Source organism: Bos indicus x Bos taurus, chromosome 19 (genome assembly GCF_003369695.1).
Source record: "Bos indicus x Bos taurus breed Angus x Brahman F1 hybrid chromosome 19, Bos_hybrid_MaternalHap_v2.0, whole genome shotgun sequence".
NCBI classification, from domain to species: Eukaryota; Metazoa; Chordata; class Mammalia; order Artiodactyla; family Bovidae; genus Bos; species Bos indicus x Bos taurus.
The window spans coordinates 62,642,825-62,661,529 of NC_040094.1; the positions used below are offsets into that span (position 1 = coordinate 62,642,825).

General features: G+C 54.1%; 1 protein-coding gene across 2 annotated transcripts in view; it reads left to right on the plus strand.

Moving 5' to 3' along the window:
* The first annotated feature begins 2,901 nt into the window (after nucleotides 1–2,901).
* Nucleotides 2,902–18,705, plus strand: part of FAM20A (FAM20A, golgi associated secretory pathway pseudokinase) — a 41,170-nt gene continuing 25,366 nt past the window's right edge. The window contains exon 1 of one of the 2 annotated variants that reach the window (XM_027519160.1): nucleotides 2,902–3,301. In XM_027519160.1, the coding sequence (XP_027374961.1) occupies nucleotides 2,943–3,301 (359 nt within the window). In that variant the 5' untranslated portion in view covers nucleotides 2,902–2,942. Of the gene's footprint in view, nucleotides 3,302–14,146; nucleotides 14,232–18,705 lie in introns of those variants that run through there. The other variant, XM_027519164.1, reaches the window with a different exon arrangement.

The following is an 18,705-nucleotide window of genomic DNA, read 5'->3' on the forward strand; positions in this document are numbered from 1 at the left end:
TGTGCCGATTGTCAATTTCTTATCTCCGTTCCAAATCTGTTCCTCTTCCCCCTGCCTTGTGAAACCAGAGCCGGACCCTGTACACGTTTCTCCTCCACCAGCTGGCACCACGCGGGGCTTTGTCAGCAGAGGCTGTTGGAGAAACCCCGCAAGCCAGTGGTGGTAGAAAGACTACGGGTCCTGGCACACAGCGGCTGGAGACAGCACGGGTGTGTGAAGTGAGGGGCCACAGGTGAGGCTGGCGAGGAAGCCCGGGCCGAGACGCGGAGACCCGGAGCCGGAGCAGAAGGGAACGCGTATTTCCAAGAGGGAGAAGCAGCGGCTTAGACAGACCTTGAGGCTGGTGACACGCACTGCCCATCCCGCCCCTAGATTTCTCTCTGCCCACAGCCGCCGCCACACTTAATATCTGGCTTCCACGTGCAGTTTGCCCTTGACCTTTATGTAGCAGAGGAAAACGTGTTTAGACAGTTTCTACTTGAGTTAGGAATATTGCTTCCTGAATGGAGCTCAGACAAAATGGGTGTGGAAGGAGGGAAGTCGTAAGACTCGTGATGGCTCCGCGCCCACACCCTTTGCCAGCCCGGAAACGCAAACCACACTTCCTCCTCGTTGTTACCGACTCAACGCCGACGGGTGCCTGACTCCTTCATCCTGGCCAGGAGGCCTAATTAGGCACGTCCGAAGCGTCTTAGAAACTGGAGACCTGCTTGAATATGATTGCGAAAAAGAAGGTGGTTCCAAAACCCTAAAACTCCCGCCAGCATCCTCAGCTGAGCAGAGCAGCTGGCGATGGGATCATCCGGGCACCCCTCGCATGGACGCGGCTCCGCAGGCCACCACGTTGTATTGCTGACCACGGTCCTTTTCTGGCGTCTTCCTTTTCAGTACTTTCCTGTCTTCGTCCCTCTCATGAACAGTCTCCAACCTTCCCCAGTGTATGACAGGAACTAAGAAGCAATCGTATTTCTGACAAACACATCTCTCACACTCACCACGTGCTGGGGGCTGTTCAAAGCGGGTTATATACTTAAAGTCCCTTAGTGAAAGTGAAAGCCGCTCAGTCATGTCCAACTCTTTGCCATCCCGTGGGGTAAACAGTCCATGGAATTCTCCAGGCCAGAATACTGGAGTGGGTAGCCATTCCCGCCTCCAGGGGATCTTCCCAACCCAGGGATCGAACCCAGGTCTCCCGAATTGCAGGCGGATTCTTTACCAGCTGAGCCACTTTAAGCCACACAGTCACCCTATGGGTATGTGTGTGTGTGTGTGTGTGTGTGTGTGTGTGTGTTCTTCACTTAGTTGTGTCTGACTCTGCAACCCCATGGACTGCATCCTGCCAGGTTCCTCTGTCCATGGGATTCTCCAGGCAAGAATACTGGAGTGGGTTGCCATTTCCTCCTCCAGGGGATCTTCCTGACTCAGGGATCTTACCCCAGTCTCCTGTATTGCAGGCGGATTCCTTATGGCCTGAGCCACCAGGGAAGCCCAACCCTGTGGGGTAAGCTCTATTATTAGCTTCATTAACAGATGATGGGGCTGGCAGAGGCCACAGGGATCTCCCACCAAGCCACAGGGGGAGGAACTCGAATCTGAACCCACAAGCCCAAGTGCGTCTGAGAGTTCTGACTCCAGGAGGGCAGGAGGGGGTTAGAGAGCCAAGTTCACAGAAGGAGGACGTTCTGTGCCTGGGCGGGCAGCTCCTGGCAAAGATGCCTCTTCATACCCAGGAAGGGCTTCGGGGTGGGGGGGTGGGGTGCTGCCTCCGCCGTCAGACCAGCATGTCTCCATCCCACCAGCTCATTAAACGGAGGAGCCAGGAGTTCAGGGCCGGGCAACCACCTCGCCCTCCGTCTTCCTCAAAGGGAAAAGGGGTGGGAAGGGGTGTGAATGACCTCACAGGATACCAGGGGAAAGCCTAACACAGTCCTTCAGTGATTCATTTGGGCGGACCCGCTTTCGCACCCAGCTGAGCACGAAGTTCGGAGTGGGGTCAGCTGGAGGGCCCGCTCCTTCGCGAAAGGACACATTCCCGCTCCGTAGACGCGGGCACAGCGGGGACCGCGCTCCATCCAGACAGGAAGTCGGCAAGACTTCTTTTCAAAGGTCAAACTTTTTCCCTGGCTGAGCGCGGCTGTTTCCTGAGCGCCTACTACGCGCCGAACACCGGACACGCGGTCTTTCTGGATCTGGACGGGGCTCTGCGGGAAGACGCAGAGAGCGAAAGGGCCACACACACGCACGCACACACACCTGGCAGCTCTTAAGGGGAAAGGCTCTCAGGGAGCTGTCTTGTTTCTAGGAAATAAACACGAAAATCGAAGGTCTCTCGTGCGCAGCTTCGAGCCCCCTCAAGCGCTTGGCTGAGCCCCGAGCGGGGCCCGCGCGCGTCCGGGGCGAGAGGCCGGCGCGCGGTGGCCGGGCGACCAGGTGGCCGGGCAGGGCCGGAAGAGGGCCCGGAGTCGGCGGGCGGGCGGGCGGCGCCGGGGGCAGGTGCCAGCGGCAGTGGGCGGGGGCGGCGGCGTCACCCCTCCCCCGGGGGCCGGGCGCGCACACCAACTCGGCCCGAAGAGCCGGGGGCACGGGCGTCCCCGCCGCCCGCCGGAGGAGCCGGAGCGACCGCATCCTCCGGAGAGACGCCCCGCGCTCCGCGGCCGCCCTCCGCCGCCGCCGCCGCCGGGAGGCGAGCGCCGCCCGTCCCCGCGGCCCGGCGCCCCGATCCTCCACCTGCCGCGGCTCCCGGGGCGCAGAGGGTGTGAGAAGCAGGGGCCCGGGGACACCGGCCTCCGGCGGCCACTGGGCGCGGAGAGGGACCGCCGCCCCCGCCCGCGCGCTCTGCGCCCCGGCCGCGACTTCAAGGGCGACCCCCTCGGAGGGGGCTCCGCGCGCGCGGCGCGTCCGGCCGCGGGGCTCGGGCGCCTCTGCGCGCACCCGGCGGGGCCATGCCCGGGCTGCGCCGGGACCGCCTGCTGACCCTGCTGCTGCTGGGCGCACTGCTGGCCGCCGACCTCTACTTCCACCTCGGGCCCCGCGTGCGGAGCCGCCTGCAGCCCCGGGAGCGCCCGCTCGGCTGCCCGTGCGCCCGCCGTGCCGCCTCCCCGGCCCCCGCCCCGGCCCCCTCGGCCCCGCGGCGGGTCGAGCCGAGCGGCGGCGGCGATCCCGGCTCCAAGCTGCGGGCCCTCTTCGCGCACCCGCTGTACAACGAGCCGGAGGAGCCGCCGCTCCTGGGGCCCGAAGACTCGCTGCTGGCCGGCCCGGAGGCGCTGCGCTATTACCGGAGGAAGGTGGCCCGCTGGAACAGGTGAGCCCCGCCCGGCCCCCGGCCGCGCCGCGCGCCCCGCGCTGCGCCCGCGCCCATCTCGGGGAGAGAAGTTTGCAGGCAGTAGCGCGCCCGGAGATGCTCCCAGACCCGCCCCTGAGCCCCCGGGGTTCACCCCAGGCCCCTTCCGTTCCCGGGCCATCTCCTCGCTCTTTCTCCCGCTCCTGATGTGGGATCTCGGTTTTCCAGAATGAGGTTTCCAAACAGAGCAAGTCCAGCGCTTCTCCGCACCCAGCACTTAGCTCTAGACCTGGGCGCCTTTCAGAAACCAGGGCTACTCCCGGAAACCCCGCTCTCCCCTCTTGTTTATTCCCCTGCCCGGGGTCAGAGATCAGGAGAGGTCAGCGGGCCAGAAAGTCAGTTTCCCCAAGTGGTCACCACTCTGTTAAGTGTAAAGCGTGGCTTGCCCCTTTCTCCTGAGTGTTATAACCTACGAGCAGTTTTATTATTGGGGGGGGGGGCTCACTTGGAGCTGAGCCTCCATGCTTGCATAGACTACCTGGGAATTTTTTTACATCCAAGACTAAATATAGAGGGGGAAATGCCAAACATATGTAGGGTAATATCAAGAAGGATTTTGTGTGTGTGTGAAGGGGTGGGGAGGGAGGGTGTTAGAGAAGCTGGGATGGTCAGTTCCGAGACCCCCAGCTGATGACAGAGGCCTTGGAGGAGTTAGGACTCTGGCTGAATATGGACTGGTCTGAGGATAACTCAGCTCACGTTTGGACACATTCATCACTTTTCTTAACACAAGAGATTTCCAAATGAGCCCTCTTGGCTGGTTTTATGGTCCCCCCAGAGGATGGACAAACATAAGTCTCTGGAAATTCAGCGCTTGTCCAAGTAAAAACTGTTTGCTCCTCATTCTATAGCACTGAGAGTGGCCAGGGGTGGAGGGGGCCTTTGGAAAGTAAAGAGAAAAAAATGAGAGTTATCAGCTGAAGTCACTACAGTGCGTTTCAATTGCAACTCTGTGGCTGATAATTTTATATTAAAAAGTGGTTCCCAAGTCTCTTGCTAATTGAATGCAATAAAAAGGCAGTTTGAGATTGCTTCTCAGATGCTGTCATTTTCGATATTACCTTTATTTCATCAACCACATGAGGATCGGTGAACTACTAAATTATGCCCTTGGAAAATGATCGACACGTCAGTTGAGGATTTGAGGGGGGACGCGGGAGACTGCGCTGTGTCAGTGTTGATCAGTATCCACTTATTCACACAGCTGTGGCCTTAAATTCTGTATGCTACTTTGGTCCTTAAGGAGAGTCGGAGGAGTATTTTGGCAGAAAAGCAAGACTCTTTGTCACCAGTCTGTCCTACAGACCATTTTGAGCTTGACCTCTGTGTCATTACGTGTCAGAAAACTTCGTTTACTGATTAGGAGTGATGTTGGCCGTTTAACAGTGGATGGGTGGGGGCTGTGGCCTCGTGTACTCGGAGGTAACAGGATGGGTTTGTGTGGTCGGTTGAATGTGATAGTTGTGATATTGACTCATCAGTGAAGTGAAAGTCGCTCAGTCGTGTCCGACTCTGTGTGACTGTTGAGTCCATGGAATTCTCCAGGCCAGAATACTGCAGTGGGTATCCTATCCCTTCTCCAAGGGATCTTCCCAACCCAGGAATCCAACTGGGGTCTCCTACATTGCAGGCAGATTCTTTACCAGCTGAGCCACCAGGAAAGCCCATTACTTCCTCTTAATCCATGAGAGCTCAGATGAGGTTTGTGGGCTGTAACAGGAGGGGGAGCTGTTCTTCCAAGTGTTGAAACTGGACCCTAGAGGCAGAGAAGCTTCACCCAGAGTGCATGGTAAGCATCCAGGCAAGGATGTTAATAAGCATATTCCGGCTTATGGGGTGTGTATCAGGGCTTCCCTGGTGGCTCAGCTGTTAATGAATCCACCTGCAATGCAGAGACCCGAGTTTGATCCCTCCGTCAGGAAGATCCCCTGGAGAAGGGAACGGCAACCCACTCCAGTATTCTTGTCTGGAGAATCCCATGGACAGAGGAGCCTGGCGGGCTACAGTCCATGGGCTCGCAAAGAGTCGGACACGACTGAGTGACCAGCACTTCATCAGGCTAGAAATGGAATGTGGGGGGCTGCCCTGGTGGTCCAGTGGTTAAGACTCTGAGCTTCCAATGCAGGGGGCCCAGGTTCAATCCCCAATCAGGGAAGTCAGATCCCCCATGTCGCACAGCATGGCCAAAAAATAAATAAATAAAATAAAACCATGATGTAGAAGAATTTTTAACAGAAGATAATAATCATAAATGGAGCATGGAAGGCCCACTAGCCAGGATGCATCTGCATCGCACTCAGAGTTCCGTTATAAGAGACAGCCACCGTCACCTTACGTGAGGTGGTGCCCCGTCGACGTGAGCACACGTGAACGCACCTACTGTGATGCGCAGGGCCAGCGAGAGCTGCAGGCTTCAGTGCCGACGGCGAGAACGAACAGCAGAAGAGAGAAGCAGGGAGGGACCGTGCCAACCGCTTCTCTCTTGCACACACAAGCCCGCGCCCCCACCCTCGTCTGCAGCCACTATCCAGCCAGTACTGAAAACCCAGAGCTTTGCACACATATGTGGATGCCGTCGTGCCAATAATTACTTAACGTTAGCTGCTTTCCAAAATAACTGTGGCAGCAAACCAGCTGCCTCACCTGGAGAAGCGCAGGTAACACAGTAGCCAAGTCAGCCACCCTCCCACGTGCTCAGGTGAGCCCGTCGGTCTGCCTGACTGATTCTTCTAACCACCGCCCTAGCAAGCAATGCATGAAGTCAGAAGTACGTTCCTATAACTTGAGCTTGTGACCAGAGTTAGGATATGTCCCATCTTACCTGCCGCCTCCCAGCACATCCCTTTTTTATTTCAGTGGAAGATGGAGCTCACACACTGTTTTGCATATTTCAGGTCCTCAATCAATATTCATTCATGGAATGTCAATATCTAGTTAAGTTGAAGCGATGTGAAAGGCATGTCATGGGTCGGGTGGGCGATCCCCGTGCTGACCTGAAGCCTGCTGCAGACCTCCTTAAGTGCCGTCCTTCCTTCCCTTCCTCTCTGTCCCCCTCAAAGTGTAACTAAGTGAGGCACAGTTCAGTTCAGTTGCTCGGTTGTGTCCGACTCTTCGCAACCCCATGAATCGCAGCACGCCAGGCCTCCCTGTCCATCACCAGCTCCCGGAGTTCACTCAGACTCACGTCCATCGAGTCAATGATGCCATCCAGCCATCTCATCCTCTGTCGTCCCCTTCTCCTCCTGCCCCTAATCCCTCCCAGCATCAGGGTCTTTTCAGATAAGTCAGTTCTTCGCATGAGGTGGCCAAAGTATTGGATTTCAGCTTCAGCATCAGTCCTTCCAATGAATATTCAGGACTGATTTCTTTTAGGATGGACTGGTTGGATCTCCTTGCAGTCCAAGGGATTCTCAGAAGTCTTCTCCAACACCACAGTGAGGCACAATCCAGGTTAAAAAAGTAATCAGGGAAAATGTTCCTGTCGCATCGTCGGCCGCTGATCCCTCCAGTGGTCCAGGACCAGCCCTCAACGGGCGTGAGGACACAGGGGGCACGGGGAGCCAGGGGGGCCATGGGGAGTCAGGGGGCCACGGGGAGCCAGGGGGCCATGGGGAGTCAGGGGCGGCCACGGGGAGTCAGGGGGCACAGGGAGTCAGGGAGGCATGGGAAGCCAGGGAGCACCAGGAGCCAGGGGGGTCACAGGGAGCCAGGGGGCCCACAGGGAGTCAGGGGGGCACGGGGAGCCAGGGGTGTCGCGGGGAGCCGGGGGGGCCACAGGGAGTCAGGGGCGGTTACGGGGAGCCAGGGGGGCCACAGGGAGTCGGGGGGCATGGGGAGCCAGGGAGCACCAGGAGCCAGGGGTGTCACGGGGAGCCAGGGGGCCACAGGGAGTCAGGGGGCATGGGGAGCCAGGGAAATGGGGTCGTCAGTATTTCAGACCTTAAACCAACAAGCTGCTGCTGCTGCTGCTAAGTCGCTTTAGTCGTGTTCAACTCTGCAACCCCGTAGATGGCAGCCCACCAGGCTCCCTGGTCCCTGGGATTCTCCAGGCAAGAACACTGGAGTGGGTCGCCATTTCCTTCTCCAATGCATAAAAGTGAAAGTGAAGTCGCTCAGTCGTGTCCAACTCTTAGCGACCCCATGGACTGCAGCCCACCAGGCTCCTCCATCCATGGGATTTTCCAGGCAAGAGTGCTGGAGTGCGGTGCCATCGCCTTCTCCGCCTTTTCCTGTCAAAGCAGTGATGAAGGGCAGTGCATACCTGGAGCCCAGGTTCACGGTGCCACTACCCTCACAGCTTAGAGGCTGAGCTCTGGGTTTCGCCCCCTCCCAGAAGCTGCGAGAACCAGACCACATCTGTCCTTTGACTTGTCAAAGCCGGTCAGCTCAGCTTGGCCTTGCGCCCACATATCTTTGGTCGGTTCCTCTGTAACCCTCTGGTTCTTACAGTCAAGGTCAAACGGGGTCATGCCTCCGTGGTGTAAAAACTCCTGCAGCTGCGACACAGACACACATTCTCTTCTCTCTGCTTTTCTCTCTGGACCCCCTCCTCCAGGATCAAGAAGGTTCTGTTTTCCTGTAATTACGGACTGTGTCCATCTGTGCTCTTCCCCCCATCAGATGCCCCGTCTCCCTCCTCCTGCATACTTGCTCTCACTGAAGAAAGTCTGGCCCAAGACTCTCTTTGAAAGTCACAGCAAAGAGACGCTGCAGCTCTGCAAAAGTGACAGGCGTTCATGGGGAGTAAACTGGCTCCAGTTTTTCTGGGAGAAGCTCTGACAAACTCCAGAAGCCAAAGCAGTGATAGGAGGGCAGGGAGAGAGCCAGACAAGACGAGAAAGAGTTCAACCAGGCACGAGAACGGTCTGGCCTAGGAATCGGCGGAGGGAAAGCTGCTTCCCACCGTGCATCTGGAGAAGGAAAAATAAAGCCTCTTCTCGCCTCTTCCTTTTTGCCTCTTTCCTACTGATCTCACGCTCGCCCAGATCACTTGGAGAGCAGGGTTATTGGGAACGGGCGGCTCCCCTACAGAGCCTTGGATAGAAGCCCAGGGCCCAGCTCAGAGACTGCTGTCTGTCTTTCGCCCAGAGTCAGCAAGGCCAGCACCCCCTGCTGGTTCTTCCGCCAGTGATGCCAGGCTGAGAACGGGTCTGAAAAGGGCCCTCAGCCACCACCCACCCGCATGTGGTCAGCAGAGGGGGTGGGAGTCCGGACGTCCATTTCTCTTCTCTCCCAATTAGAGCCTTGCTGGGCTAGTTGGGGAAAAGCTATGACTTCAGTGGTTTCTGAGTCCCTGGACTTTCAGCTGGAGGAAACCTCCCCTCTTGTCAGAGCCAAGAGCTCCAAGCAGATGGTTTCGTAGAGGACTGGGCCAGCTTCCTAGTGCCTCATCCCAAAGCCCAGTCCTCGCTGTGGTCAGCACGGCAAAGAGCCAAACTGGGGAGGGTACCACGAAAGGGAGACCCGCACCTCCTGTCTCCAGTGTCATCAGAAAGAAGCCCTTTGGCCGAGAGCCGGAAGGTGCTCATCGACTGCTCTGCTGGTCCTAACATCTGCCACCCTGCCTCCTTCACCCCCAGCCAAGTCCTTGTCCATCTGCGAGAAGGGCTGGCCAGTTCTCTGCATGCAAATCCTGCCCGAGACAGGCGTGGTAGCTGCCGTGTACTTGACATACACCTGCTAACTCAGGCCTCACAATTTCTCAGGAAGAAGGTGTATGATTCCTAGACACGTCCCTAGAGGCCCGGCCCTGGTGGGAGTTTACAGATGTAACTAAACCTCTCTACCAGAGAGGGTGACCTTGGGATAGGGAGATTACCCAGATATTTGTTGTCCTTATTGTTCAGTTGCTACATCGTATCTATCTCTTCAAGACCCAATGGACTGCTGCATGCCAGGCTCCTCTGTCCTTCACCATTTCCAGAGTTTGCTCAAATTCAGGTCCACTGAGTCAGTGATGCCATCCAACCATCTCATCCCTTCTCTTCCTGCCCTCAATCTTTCCCAGAATCAGGGTCTTTTCCAATGAGGCGGCTCTTCGCATCAGGTGGCCAAAGTATTGGAGTTTCAGCTTCAACATCAGTCCTTCCAATGAACACCCAGGACTGATTTCCTTTAGGATGGACTGGTTGGATCTCCTTGCAGTCCAAGGGACTCTCAAGAGTCTTCTCCAACACCACAGTTCAAAAGCATCAATTTTTTGGTGCTCAGCCTTCTTTATGGTCCAACTCTCACGTCCGTACATGACCACTGGAAAAACCACAGCCTTGACTAGATGGACCTTTGTGAGCAAAGTGGTGTCTTTGCTTTTTAATACACTGTCTAGGTTGGTCATAACTTTCCTTCCAAGGAGTAAGCTTCTTTTAATTTCGTGGCTACAGTCACCATCCACAGTGATTTTGGAGCCCAAGAAAATAGAATCTGTCACTGTTCCCACTTTTCTCCCATCTATTTGCCATGAAGTGATGGGACTGGATGCCATGACCAAAAAACTCAAGTTTTTTGAATCTTGAGTTTTAAGTCAGCTTTTTCACTCTCTTATTTTACCCTCATCAAGAGGCTGTTTAGTTCCTCTTCACCTTCTGCCATAAGTGTTGTGTCATCTGCATATCTGAGGTTATTGATATTTCTCCCAGCAATCTTGATTCCAGCTTGTGCTTCATCCAGCCTGGTATTTCGCATGATGTAGTCTGCATATAAGTTAAATAAGCAGGGTGACAACACACAGCCTTGACGTACTCCTTTCCTGATTTGGAACCAGCCCATTGTTCCACGTCTGGTTCTAACTGTTGCTTCTTGACCTGCATACAGGTTTGTCAGGAGGCAGGTAAGGTGGTCTGGTATTCCCATCTCTTGAAGAATTTCCCGCAGTTTGTCGGGATCCGCACAAAGGTTTTAGCATGATCAGTGAAGCAGCAATAGATGTTTTCTCTGGAAGTCCCTCGCTTTCTCTGTGACCCAGTGAACGCTGGCAATGCTGACCTGGCTGTGTTGGACATGATGACATGAGCCCTTTGAAGGCAGAGAGTTTTCTCCAGCTAATCAAAGAGGAGGAAGTCGAATAAGGGCTGGAAGTGCCTCTGCTGACTTGCAGATGGGGTGGGGGGGGCTGTGGCAAGAGAGACAGTGACCTTCAGGACCTAAGCTGAGCCCCGCTGACAGCCAGCCGGGAAACAGGGCCCTCGGTTGCACAACCACAAGGAGAGGAATTCATCCAACAACCGGAACAAACACGGCAGCAGAGCCTTCTGCAGACTCTCCGGAGGAGCACGCAGCCTGGCGGACAGCTTGACCTCAGCCTTGTGAAGCCTGCGCTGGGCACTCAGTCACGCTGAGCTGGAACCCTGACCTGCAGCTCGGAGAGCGGGTCAGTGGGGGTAGCGTAAGGCCACCAGGGTGGCGGTAATTTGCTCCTCGGCATAGAAAACAAACGTAGCACTACCATTGACTTCGTTTTCTGGAGAAAACCGGGGATGGGAAGCTGGTTGCCACTTGCCTTCTGTGTCAGGCAGCTGGCAAACCTCAGACGGGCTTGGCACCCCGAGGGGCTAGGATCCACGCGGTCTCACCATCAGCTCCAGCCCTCTGCATCCTTGGAAGCTCCAGGTCCTCATTTCTCCTCTCTGGGAAAGGCCTTTCCAGCCACCTCCCTCCACGCCGGTCCCTCCCCGACGGGACGCATCCTCCCCTACAGCATCACGGGAACTGTTGTGACTGTGCAGCCTCACGGCAGCTGTCACATGAGCATGAATGGCCCTCGCTCCTGGCATGAGAAGCCCCAAGCCTGCACGTGGTCGCACGGATACATCTGTTCCGTGGTTCCCCCTACGGGAGAGCCAGAGTGAATATCTGTGGAACAAATAATTAGGAACAGACGACCTCAGGACTTGGGGGCTGTTACTCAACATCCTTTTAGCCCCTGTGGGGGATGAAAGCCTTGAACAAAAACAATCTTGACCAAAAACAAGTCATCCCACCTATAACCTGCCTCTTCCCCCTTTGAAAGTCTCAGGCGAAACCCTCCTACTGAGACATCCTGGCATTTAGACCAGGGGTGCTCTCTCTATTGCAGTAACGTAAATAAAATCAACTTCCAAAATAAAATTTTTTTTAAAGCCCTGGAAGAAAGTCGAGAAGGTGCCGTTTGCCAAAAAGAGAGAATTTCCTCAGCTTCCTGCATTTTCTGAGGAAAGAGCAGCCAAGAAGTCATGCATTTAAAAAAGCGGGAACCACAGAGAAACCCTGATTTAGCCAAAAGCACTCCCCACTCACCCCTCTGTAGGCGCCGACCTGTGTCTTCCCCGTGATCATCTGTTAAACCAGACACTGCTGAGGACCTGAGGGTTCTGCTGAAGTCGGCTTTCCGTGGCTCCAAGCCGAGGCGGGGACACCATTCCAAACAGCTGCAGCCCGGATGGAGCAGAAGTTCTAGGAGCCAGAGCATATGAGTACCTGTTATTATAGGCAGGCGCACACACACAGGACTAATGAAAACCACAGTATGGAAAAAAAGGCCTAGTTCTCTTTATGGCTTGTCACTTGGCAGGATGTCTTACAGTGGAAATGTGAAATCAACCCCAACCCTGAGTCTGAGTGCCCTGGAGACGCCGGGATCTGGGAGTGTGGGTCCCTGGAGGCCGACCTTGGAAATCAAGACCTGGAGCCCGCCAGCATCTTTCGTCTGGAACAAGAGGCGAAGCTAAGACCCAGAGAAGGCCTGTTTTATTGGACTCTCTGGTAACAAACCCGATAAATTTGGACAGCCACAGGGGATAGAACATGGTGGAGGACTGTGACTGCTAAGAAGCCAAGAACCTGTAAGAAAATTCAGCAAAATGTGGAGAGGAGAGCGAAACTGAAGGAGTTGTTGGCACGAGGGCAGATGAACGGAAGAGCTGGACGATGAAAGTAAGACGGCCTGGGAAGAGACAGGGTTTTAGGAAATTCGGGGGAGGTGGGTGGGTGAGAAGAGCGTTCTGCTGGCAGAAGAAAAAGGAAAGCTGTTCAGCCCTGGGAAGCCGAGTTCAGCTCTCACGTGGCACCCTGGCCTTCAGCTGTCTGTACCGGGTCAAGCGCATGGGCCGTGGGTAAGCTCATTTTTCGTGATGCTCACCACAATGGAGTCTGTGTGGAGGGACAGATTGTCATCCGAGTTTCATCCATTTAAGTGGGACTTTTATTTTATACTGGAGTATAGGTGATTAACAATATTGTGATAGTTTCAGGTGGGCAGCAAAGGGACTCAGCCACACATACACATGCATCCCTTCTCCCCCAAACTCCCCTCCCACCCAGGCTGCCACAGAACACTGAGCTGAGTCCCCTGTGCTGTACAGCGGGATAACCGGAATTTTTCTATTTCTGGTTCATTTTCTTCAGTGGCCGAGTAGTGACTTTGTGGGGAAAGTGTGTTTATCTGCACTCACAGCCCAGCTCCTGTTTTGTTTTGTTTTAACTCTGAGTTAGGAATCCTGCACCACCAGCAGCTGCTTATTTCTGCCTCCTGTGCTTCTCCGGGCACTTAGAGATTCTGGAGGAAGTCAGACTGACCAGCTGCAATTCCATCATCAAGTCAAGCCCCGATTCCCCAACATTTCATTGCAGCGTTGTTTTTTAAACCGGGATCATCGGATCCTACCCAGTTCAACTGATGAGGTCTATATTTCCCTTACATTTTACACATACTTTGCATTCTGTGGCTACGTTTATTTTCTTAAGAAATAGTACATGATATTTGCAAAGTGCTGCCTACTCTCTTCAGGATACTTTGATGTCAAGCGACAGAAATCCAACTCCAACCAATGCAAGCAGTTAAAGGAAATGTGGAGAATCAAGTAACCAAAGCTCGGTGAGGTCAGCTAGCTCTACTCTGTCGCTTAGTCCTTCTGCCTGCCTTAATCCCCTCTGCAGGTTCGGAGCCCCAAGAGCACTGGGACCCGAGAGAGAGAAAAGTGCTTCTCAGATTTCCAAAAAGAAAGATCCTGGGCAAAGTCGCTGATTGGCCAGACCTGGGACAGCCAGGCTGTAGAGGGTTATGATTGGTCCAGTTCCGAGGAGTGCAGGCGCTTCAACCAATCACTGGCTCTGGGGAGGTGGAGTCATTGGAAACTTTCTATTGATGCTCTCTATTCGAGCCACGTGGCTCAGGGTGGGAAGAACAGTTCCCCCAAACCAGGCTGGCTGCCCAGACCTCAAGTGACCTGGAAGAACTTCTGTGACGGGCGTGAGCTAGACATTTTCTCAACTTGTGCCTGCTGCAGTTTCTGACTCTGATAGCCACCGTTCTCGAGTTTTAATAAGACCTTTTAAATTTTTATTTTTGGCTGTTTGTTGCTGCTCTGGCTTTTCTCTAGCTGTGGCGAACGGGAGCTACTCCCTAGTTGCAGTGTGCAGGCTTCTCATTGCCGTGGCTTTTGTTGCGGAGGCTTCTGTTGTTGCCGCGGAGCACGGGCTCTGGGGTGTGAGGGCTTCCTTAGTTGCGGCTCGCGGGCTCCATAGCACAGGCTTAGCTGTGGGACAGCAGCTCAGCTGTTCCGCAGCACGTGGGCTCTTCCCGGATATCAGGGATAGAGCCCATGTCTCCTGCGTTGGCAGGCAGATTCTTTACCACTGAGCCTTTCGGGAAGCCCAATAAGACATTTTTAAAGCAAATTCATTTGTTAACAAGTTCCTATTGTGCAAATCTTTTACACCAACCATTAGAATTCCTGCAAGAGGATAGGAATCTTTATTAATTTGGGCTTTCCTTTAAATCAACCGTGCTCTCTTTATAGGAGTCCAAAGGAGGAGTGGATGTGAGCTCATGTGTCTTTCTCTCAAAACTCCACTGGGACCCAGGATGCCTTGTGTCAGTCCCCAGGGAAGCACTTGCCTCCTTTTTAACATGAAGAGGGTGAGTCTGTGGTTCTTCTTGAAGCTCCAGCAGCCCTGTTTTCCAAGCTCTCTCCCCCCTCAACCAGGATTTCTTCTGTCTGAGTGAAAACACTGGACAAGCACTTTCCAAGTGTGCTTCATGAACTTCCAGGGTTTCTGGAGGTGCTTCACAGGTTCTGAAAATGATTGCTTCCGTTTGCATTTTGAAAACCTGTGCTTCAAGGTAATTTTGACAGAATATGAGAAAACGCACACCAAGCTGTGTTATGCACACTGAGCCATTGGATCTCTTAGCATTTCCTGAGCAAGGTCTGAAAAGGGAGTTCAGTCACTGTATTCGTCTCCCAGGGCTGCCGTAGCAAATTGCCCCTGTTTAAGCCACTGTTGGTTGCTTGGAATAATGTAAACTTACTCTTTCACAGTTCTGGAGTCTGTGTTCTGAAACCAAGGTGTGGGCAAGGTAGCAGGCTCCGCGGAGGGTCTATGGGAGAATCCGTTCTGCGCTGCTTCCAGCTTTGGTGGCCGCCTGCATCACTCCAGCCCCTGCGTCCCTGACCGCCTCGCCTCCTCTTTCACCTCTGTGTGTCTGTCTCTGTCCTATAAGGACGCAGGTTGTGAACTCAGGTTGTGGTTGTCCAGTCACCCAGTCATATTCCCCCAGTGACCCCGTGGACTGCAGCACACCAGGCTTCCCTGTCCTCCACCATCTCCCAGAGTTTGGTCAAACTCATGTCCCCTGAGTCAGTGATGCCATCCAACCATCTCATCCTCTGTCGTCCCCTTCTCCTCCCGCCTTCAATCTTTCCCAGCATCAAAGTCTTTTCCAGTGAGTCATCTCTTCAAATCAGGTGGCCAAAGTATTGGAGCTTCAGCTTCAGCATCAGTCCTTCCAATGAATATTCAGGGTTGATTTCCTTTGGGGTTGACTGGTCTGACCTCCTTGCTGTCCAAGGGACTCTCCATTCCATCTGTGTCTGTCTCCTATAAGGACCCAGGTCGTGGACTCAGGACTCACCTGGATAATCCAAGACAGTCTCACCTCAAGAACGTTACTTACCTCTGTCATAGCAGATCCAAAAAAATCGGCTGGGGAGAGGCCAGCTGCTCCCAGCCCTTATTTTCCAAGTAAGGTCATGGTCACAGGTTTCAGAGGTTAGGGATAGGATAGGTATGAGCATTCAGTCATGTCCGACTCTGAAACCCCATGGACTGTAGCCCACAGGCTCCTCTGTCCTTGGGATTCTCCAGGCAAGAACACTGGAGGGGGTTGCCATTTCCTTCTCCAGGGGATCTTCCTGACCCAGGGCTCAAACCCGTGTCTCCTGTGGGTCCTGCATTGGCAGGCAGATTCTTTATCACTAGCGCCACCTGAAGGTTAGGTCATGGACATGTGTTCAGGGGAAGCCCCGCGAAGCCCGCTGTAGTCACGCACATCTCATGATGCCTAGGAAGGCCATGCAGCTGCCATTTTACTTTCAATTTTTAAAAGGATTGTTTTCCTGTTTACACAAAAGAGCACTTTACCATTTACACAGCAGATCTTGCTCTCTCTGCCAGAGCTTCTGATAGGCGTTGAGCAGCAGTGCATTTAGGATGAGACTCCGGGGGGTGCCTGGAGTGTGGTCGTCAGGGTCGTCATTCGGGACAGGGAAATAGATCTGCTAATTAACTGAACTTGGATGTGGGAACAAAGGCTCTTTATGAAGGTCTCAAACAGGACGGGCAAGGGAACTCAAGCCACCGGCCTCAAGCCACAGAGCCCAGACAGGGGCCAGACTACTGGGACAGCCCGCAGCCTCCTCGGCCGGTTCGCCTGGATCTGCTGTGACAGGCAAGCCAACGGGAGGTCCATACGTGAAGCCCACGTGCTGCGGAATGTGACCACAACACGTCTGGCTGGAAAAACACCAGAATAGACGATACGCCAGTGCTCACCTTAGGTATTAAAAAGCCATCAAGAAAGCGACCATTGGATGCTTAATTTGAGCAGTGTAACTTACCAGGGGCCCCTCCAGGTTAAACTCGGAAATGTGCACCCCAGGTAACTGGATGAGGTGGCGTTCTGTTCTGCCATGGGCTGTAAATCCGTCAAAAGGTCAAAGGAGGTCAGCCAAAAATGATGGGCTTGGATTTATAGCAGTGGATCTGCAGCCCTTCTTTTTGGCAGGAACTGAGCTAGTGCTGTTTAGGCCACTTGTGATTTGTGATGCTTAAAATCACTTTATCTGCATCTGTGACAATGCTTCGTTCTCACTCTCTGGGCGGGGGTGGGGGGCAGTTGCTGTGCCTAACACACCCCGTAATGTTATTTACTCTTTAAAGTGTAAATAAGCAAGCAGGTGAACAAGGCGAGAACCCTGGGCACCACTGGAGGTGGTCAGCTAACTCCTGTCCTTCAGGACAGCCTGCAAAGTGGCCCACTCGGAGAATCTGTCCTGTCCCTCCAACCCAAAGAGAGGCCCGGCCTCTTTGACCAACTCCTGCGTGACTTTCATCACGGCTTTTGTCACGCCGTACTGGCCTCTCATTTACTGGCATGCTTCGGGTACACCCTCACTGGACTGTCAGCTTTTCAAGGACGTGTTGAACTGAGTGGATGTAGCCAAACCCCGATCCCCAGAACACCATTATCTTCTTTGGAAAAAATATCTTTGCTGAGGTACTTAATCGTCTTGACAGGAGGAGACCCGGCTGGAGTACGTGGGTGGCCCTGAATCCCACGGCACGTGTCCTTGGCAAGAGAAAAACAGAGCGAGCTTAGACACAGACAGGAAAGGAGATGTTGGGACCAAGAAGGCAGAGGCTGGAGGGACGTGACCACAAGCCAAGGAACGTCAGCAGCCACCGGAGCCAGAAGAAGCAAAGAGTGGGTCCTCCCGGAAGGAATGCAGCCCTGCTGACACCACAGTCTCAAACTCGTGGCTCCAGAACTCTGAGAACACATGTCCGTAAAGCCCCCAAGTCTGAGTTGCTTGTTAGGGCTGCCACGGGAAACAGGCAGAAGGCTGGATGTTTGCTTGCTTCTTGGCCATATGACCCCAGAGTCTAAAATGCTGCTTGTGTACAGCAGGTGCTTGATAAGTGTTTCCAAATGAGTGAAGAAGGCAGAGCACTGAAGAACTGATGCTTTCAAACTGTGGTCCTGGAGAGGACTCTTGAGAGTCCCTTGGACTGCAAGGAGAGCCAAGCAGTCAATCCTAAAGGAAATCAACCCTGAATATTCATTGGAAGGACTGATGCTGAAGCTGAAGCTCCAATACTTTGGCCACCTGATTTGAAGAGATGACTCACTGGAAAAGACTTTGATGCTGGGAAAGATTGAAGGCGGGAGGAGAAGGGGATGACAGACAATGAGATGGTTGGATGGCTTCACCGACTCAGTGGGCATGAACTTGGGCAAACTCTGGAGGATGGTGAGGGACAGGGGAGCCTGGCGTGCTGCAGTCCATGGGGTCACAAAGAGTCCGTCACGACTTGGCAACTGAACAACAAGAAATGAGTGAATACATGAGAACTCCAGAGGCTTTGTGGTTGGGCAGCTCTGGGTTTAAATCCTGACTCTGCTACATAAACACTGGGAGACCTGAGGCTCATTTTCTCGGTTTCCTGCTCCGTAAAGTGGGCCGCAGACCTGACCCAGTGGGTAGAGGGCAGAGTGAGGTCTCCAGGGTAAGGCACAGGGCAGAGGGCCTGGCTCCCACCGCCCTGAGTCAGCAGCAGGTAAAGCACCACCAGTTGGTTATTGCTCTGTGTTCCGTGTGGGTGATTTGATTTCCATCAACAGCCCACCATATTCATTAATGTTTAATGCCTGCTTGGGTGCACGAGACACGAGAAGCAGGATCTGCATTCTCCAGATGCCAGGAAAAAACCCCGGAGCTTCCAGCCCAGCCCTGGCCTGCCTCAGCCTCTGCTGCTGCTTCCAGAGAGAAAATATGCATGTTCATCTCTCCATAGGCACTGTGATATCTAGAGCTTACCGAGGGGGAAAACACAGACGGGGCATCTGCAATTAGTCTACCTACCTCAGAAATTACAGGGCTTCCCCAGTGCTCAGTGGTGAAGAACCCGCGTGCCAATGCAGGAGACCCAGGTTCAATCCCTGGGTCAGGAAGATCGCCTGGAGAAGGAAATGGCAACCCACTCTAGTATTCTTGCCTGGAGAATCCTGTGGACAGAGGAGCCTGGTGGGCTACAGTCCATGGGGTCACAGAGTCAGCACGACTGAGCGACTGAAAGAACAACTCCAGAAATTATATGCGCCCCCCCACACACACACACGTGCACACACACACACACACATGTACACACAGGCACACATGTGCTCGCACAAGTGCACACACACATACGCACACACACACCTGGGGAAAGCCATTAGCTGATGTTTCTCACTGACTTGGCAGAAATCCTCCTTTTCCTCTTCTCTTTTTTTCACAAAGCACTTATCAAGCCAGTTCAGTAGGCTGCTCTTGCCTCACTGGGGACCTTTCCCT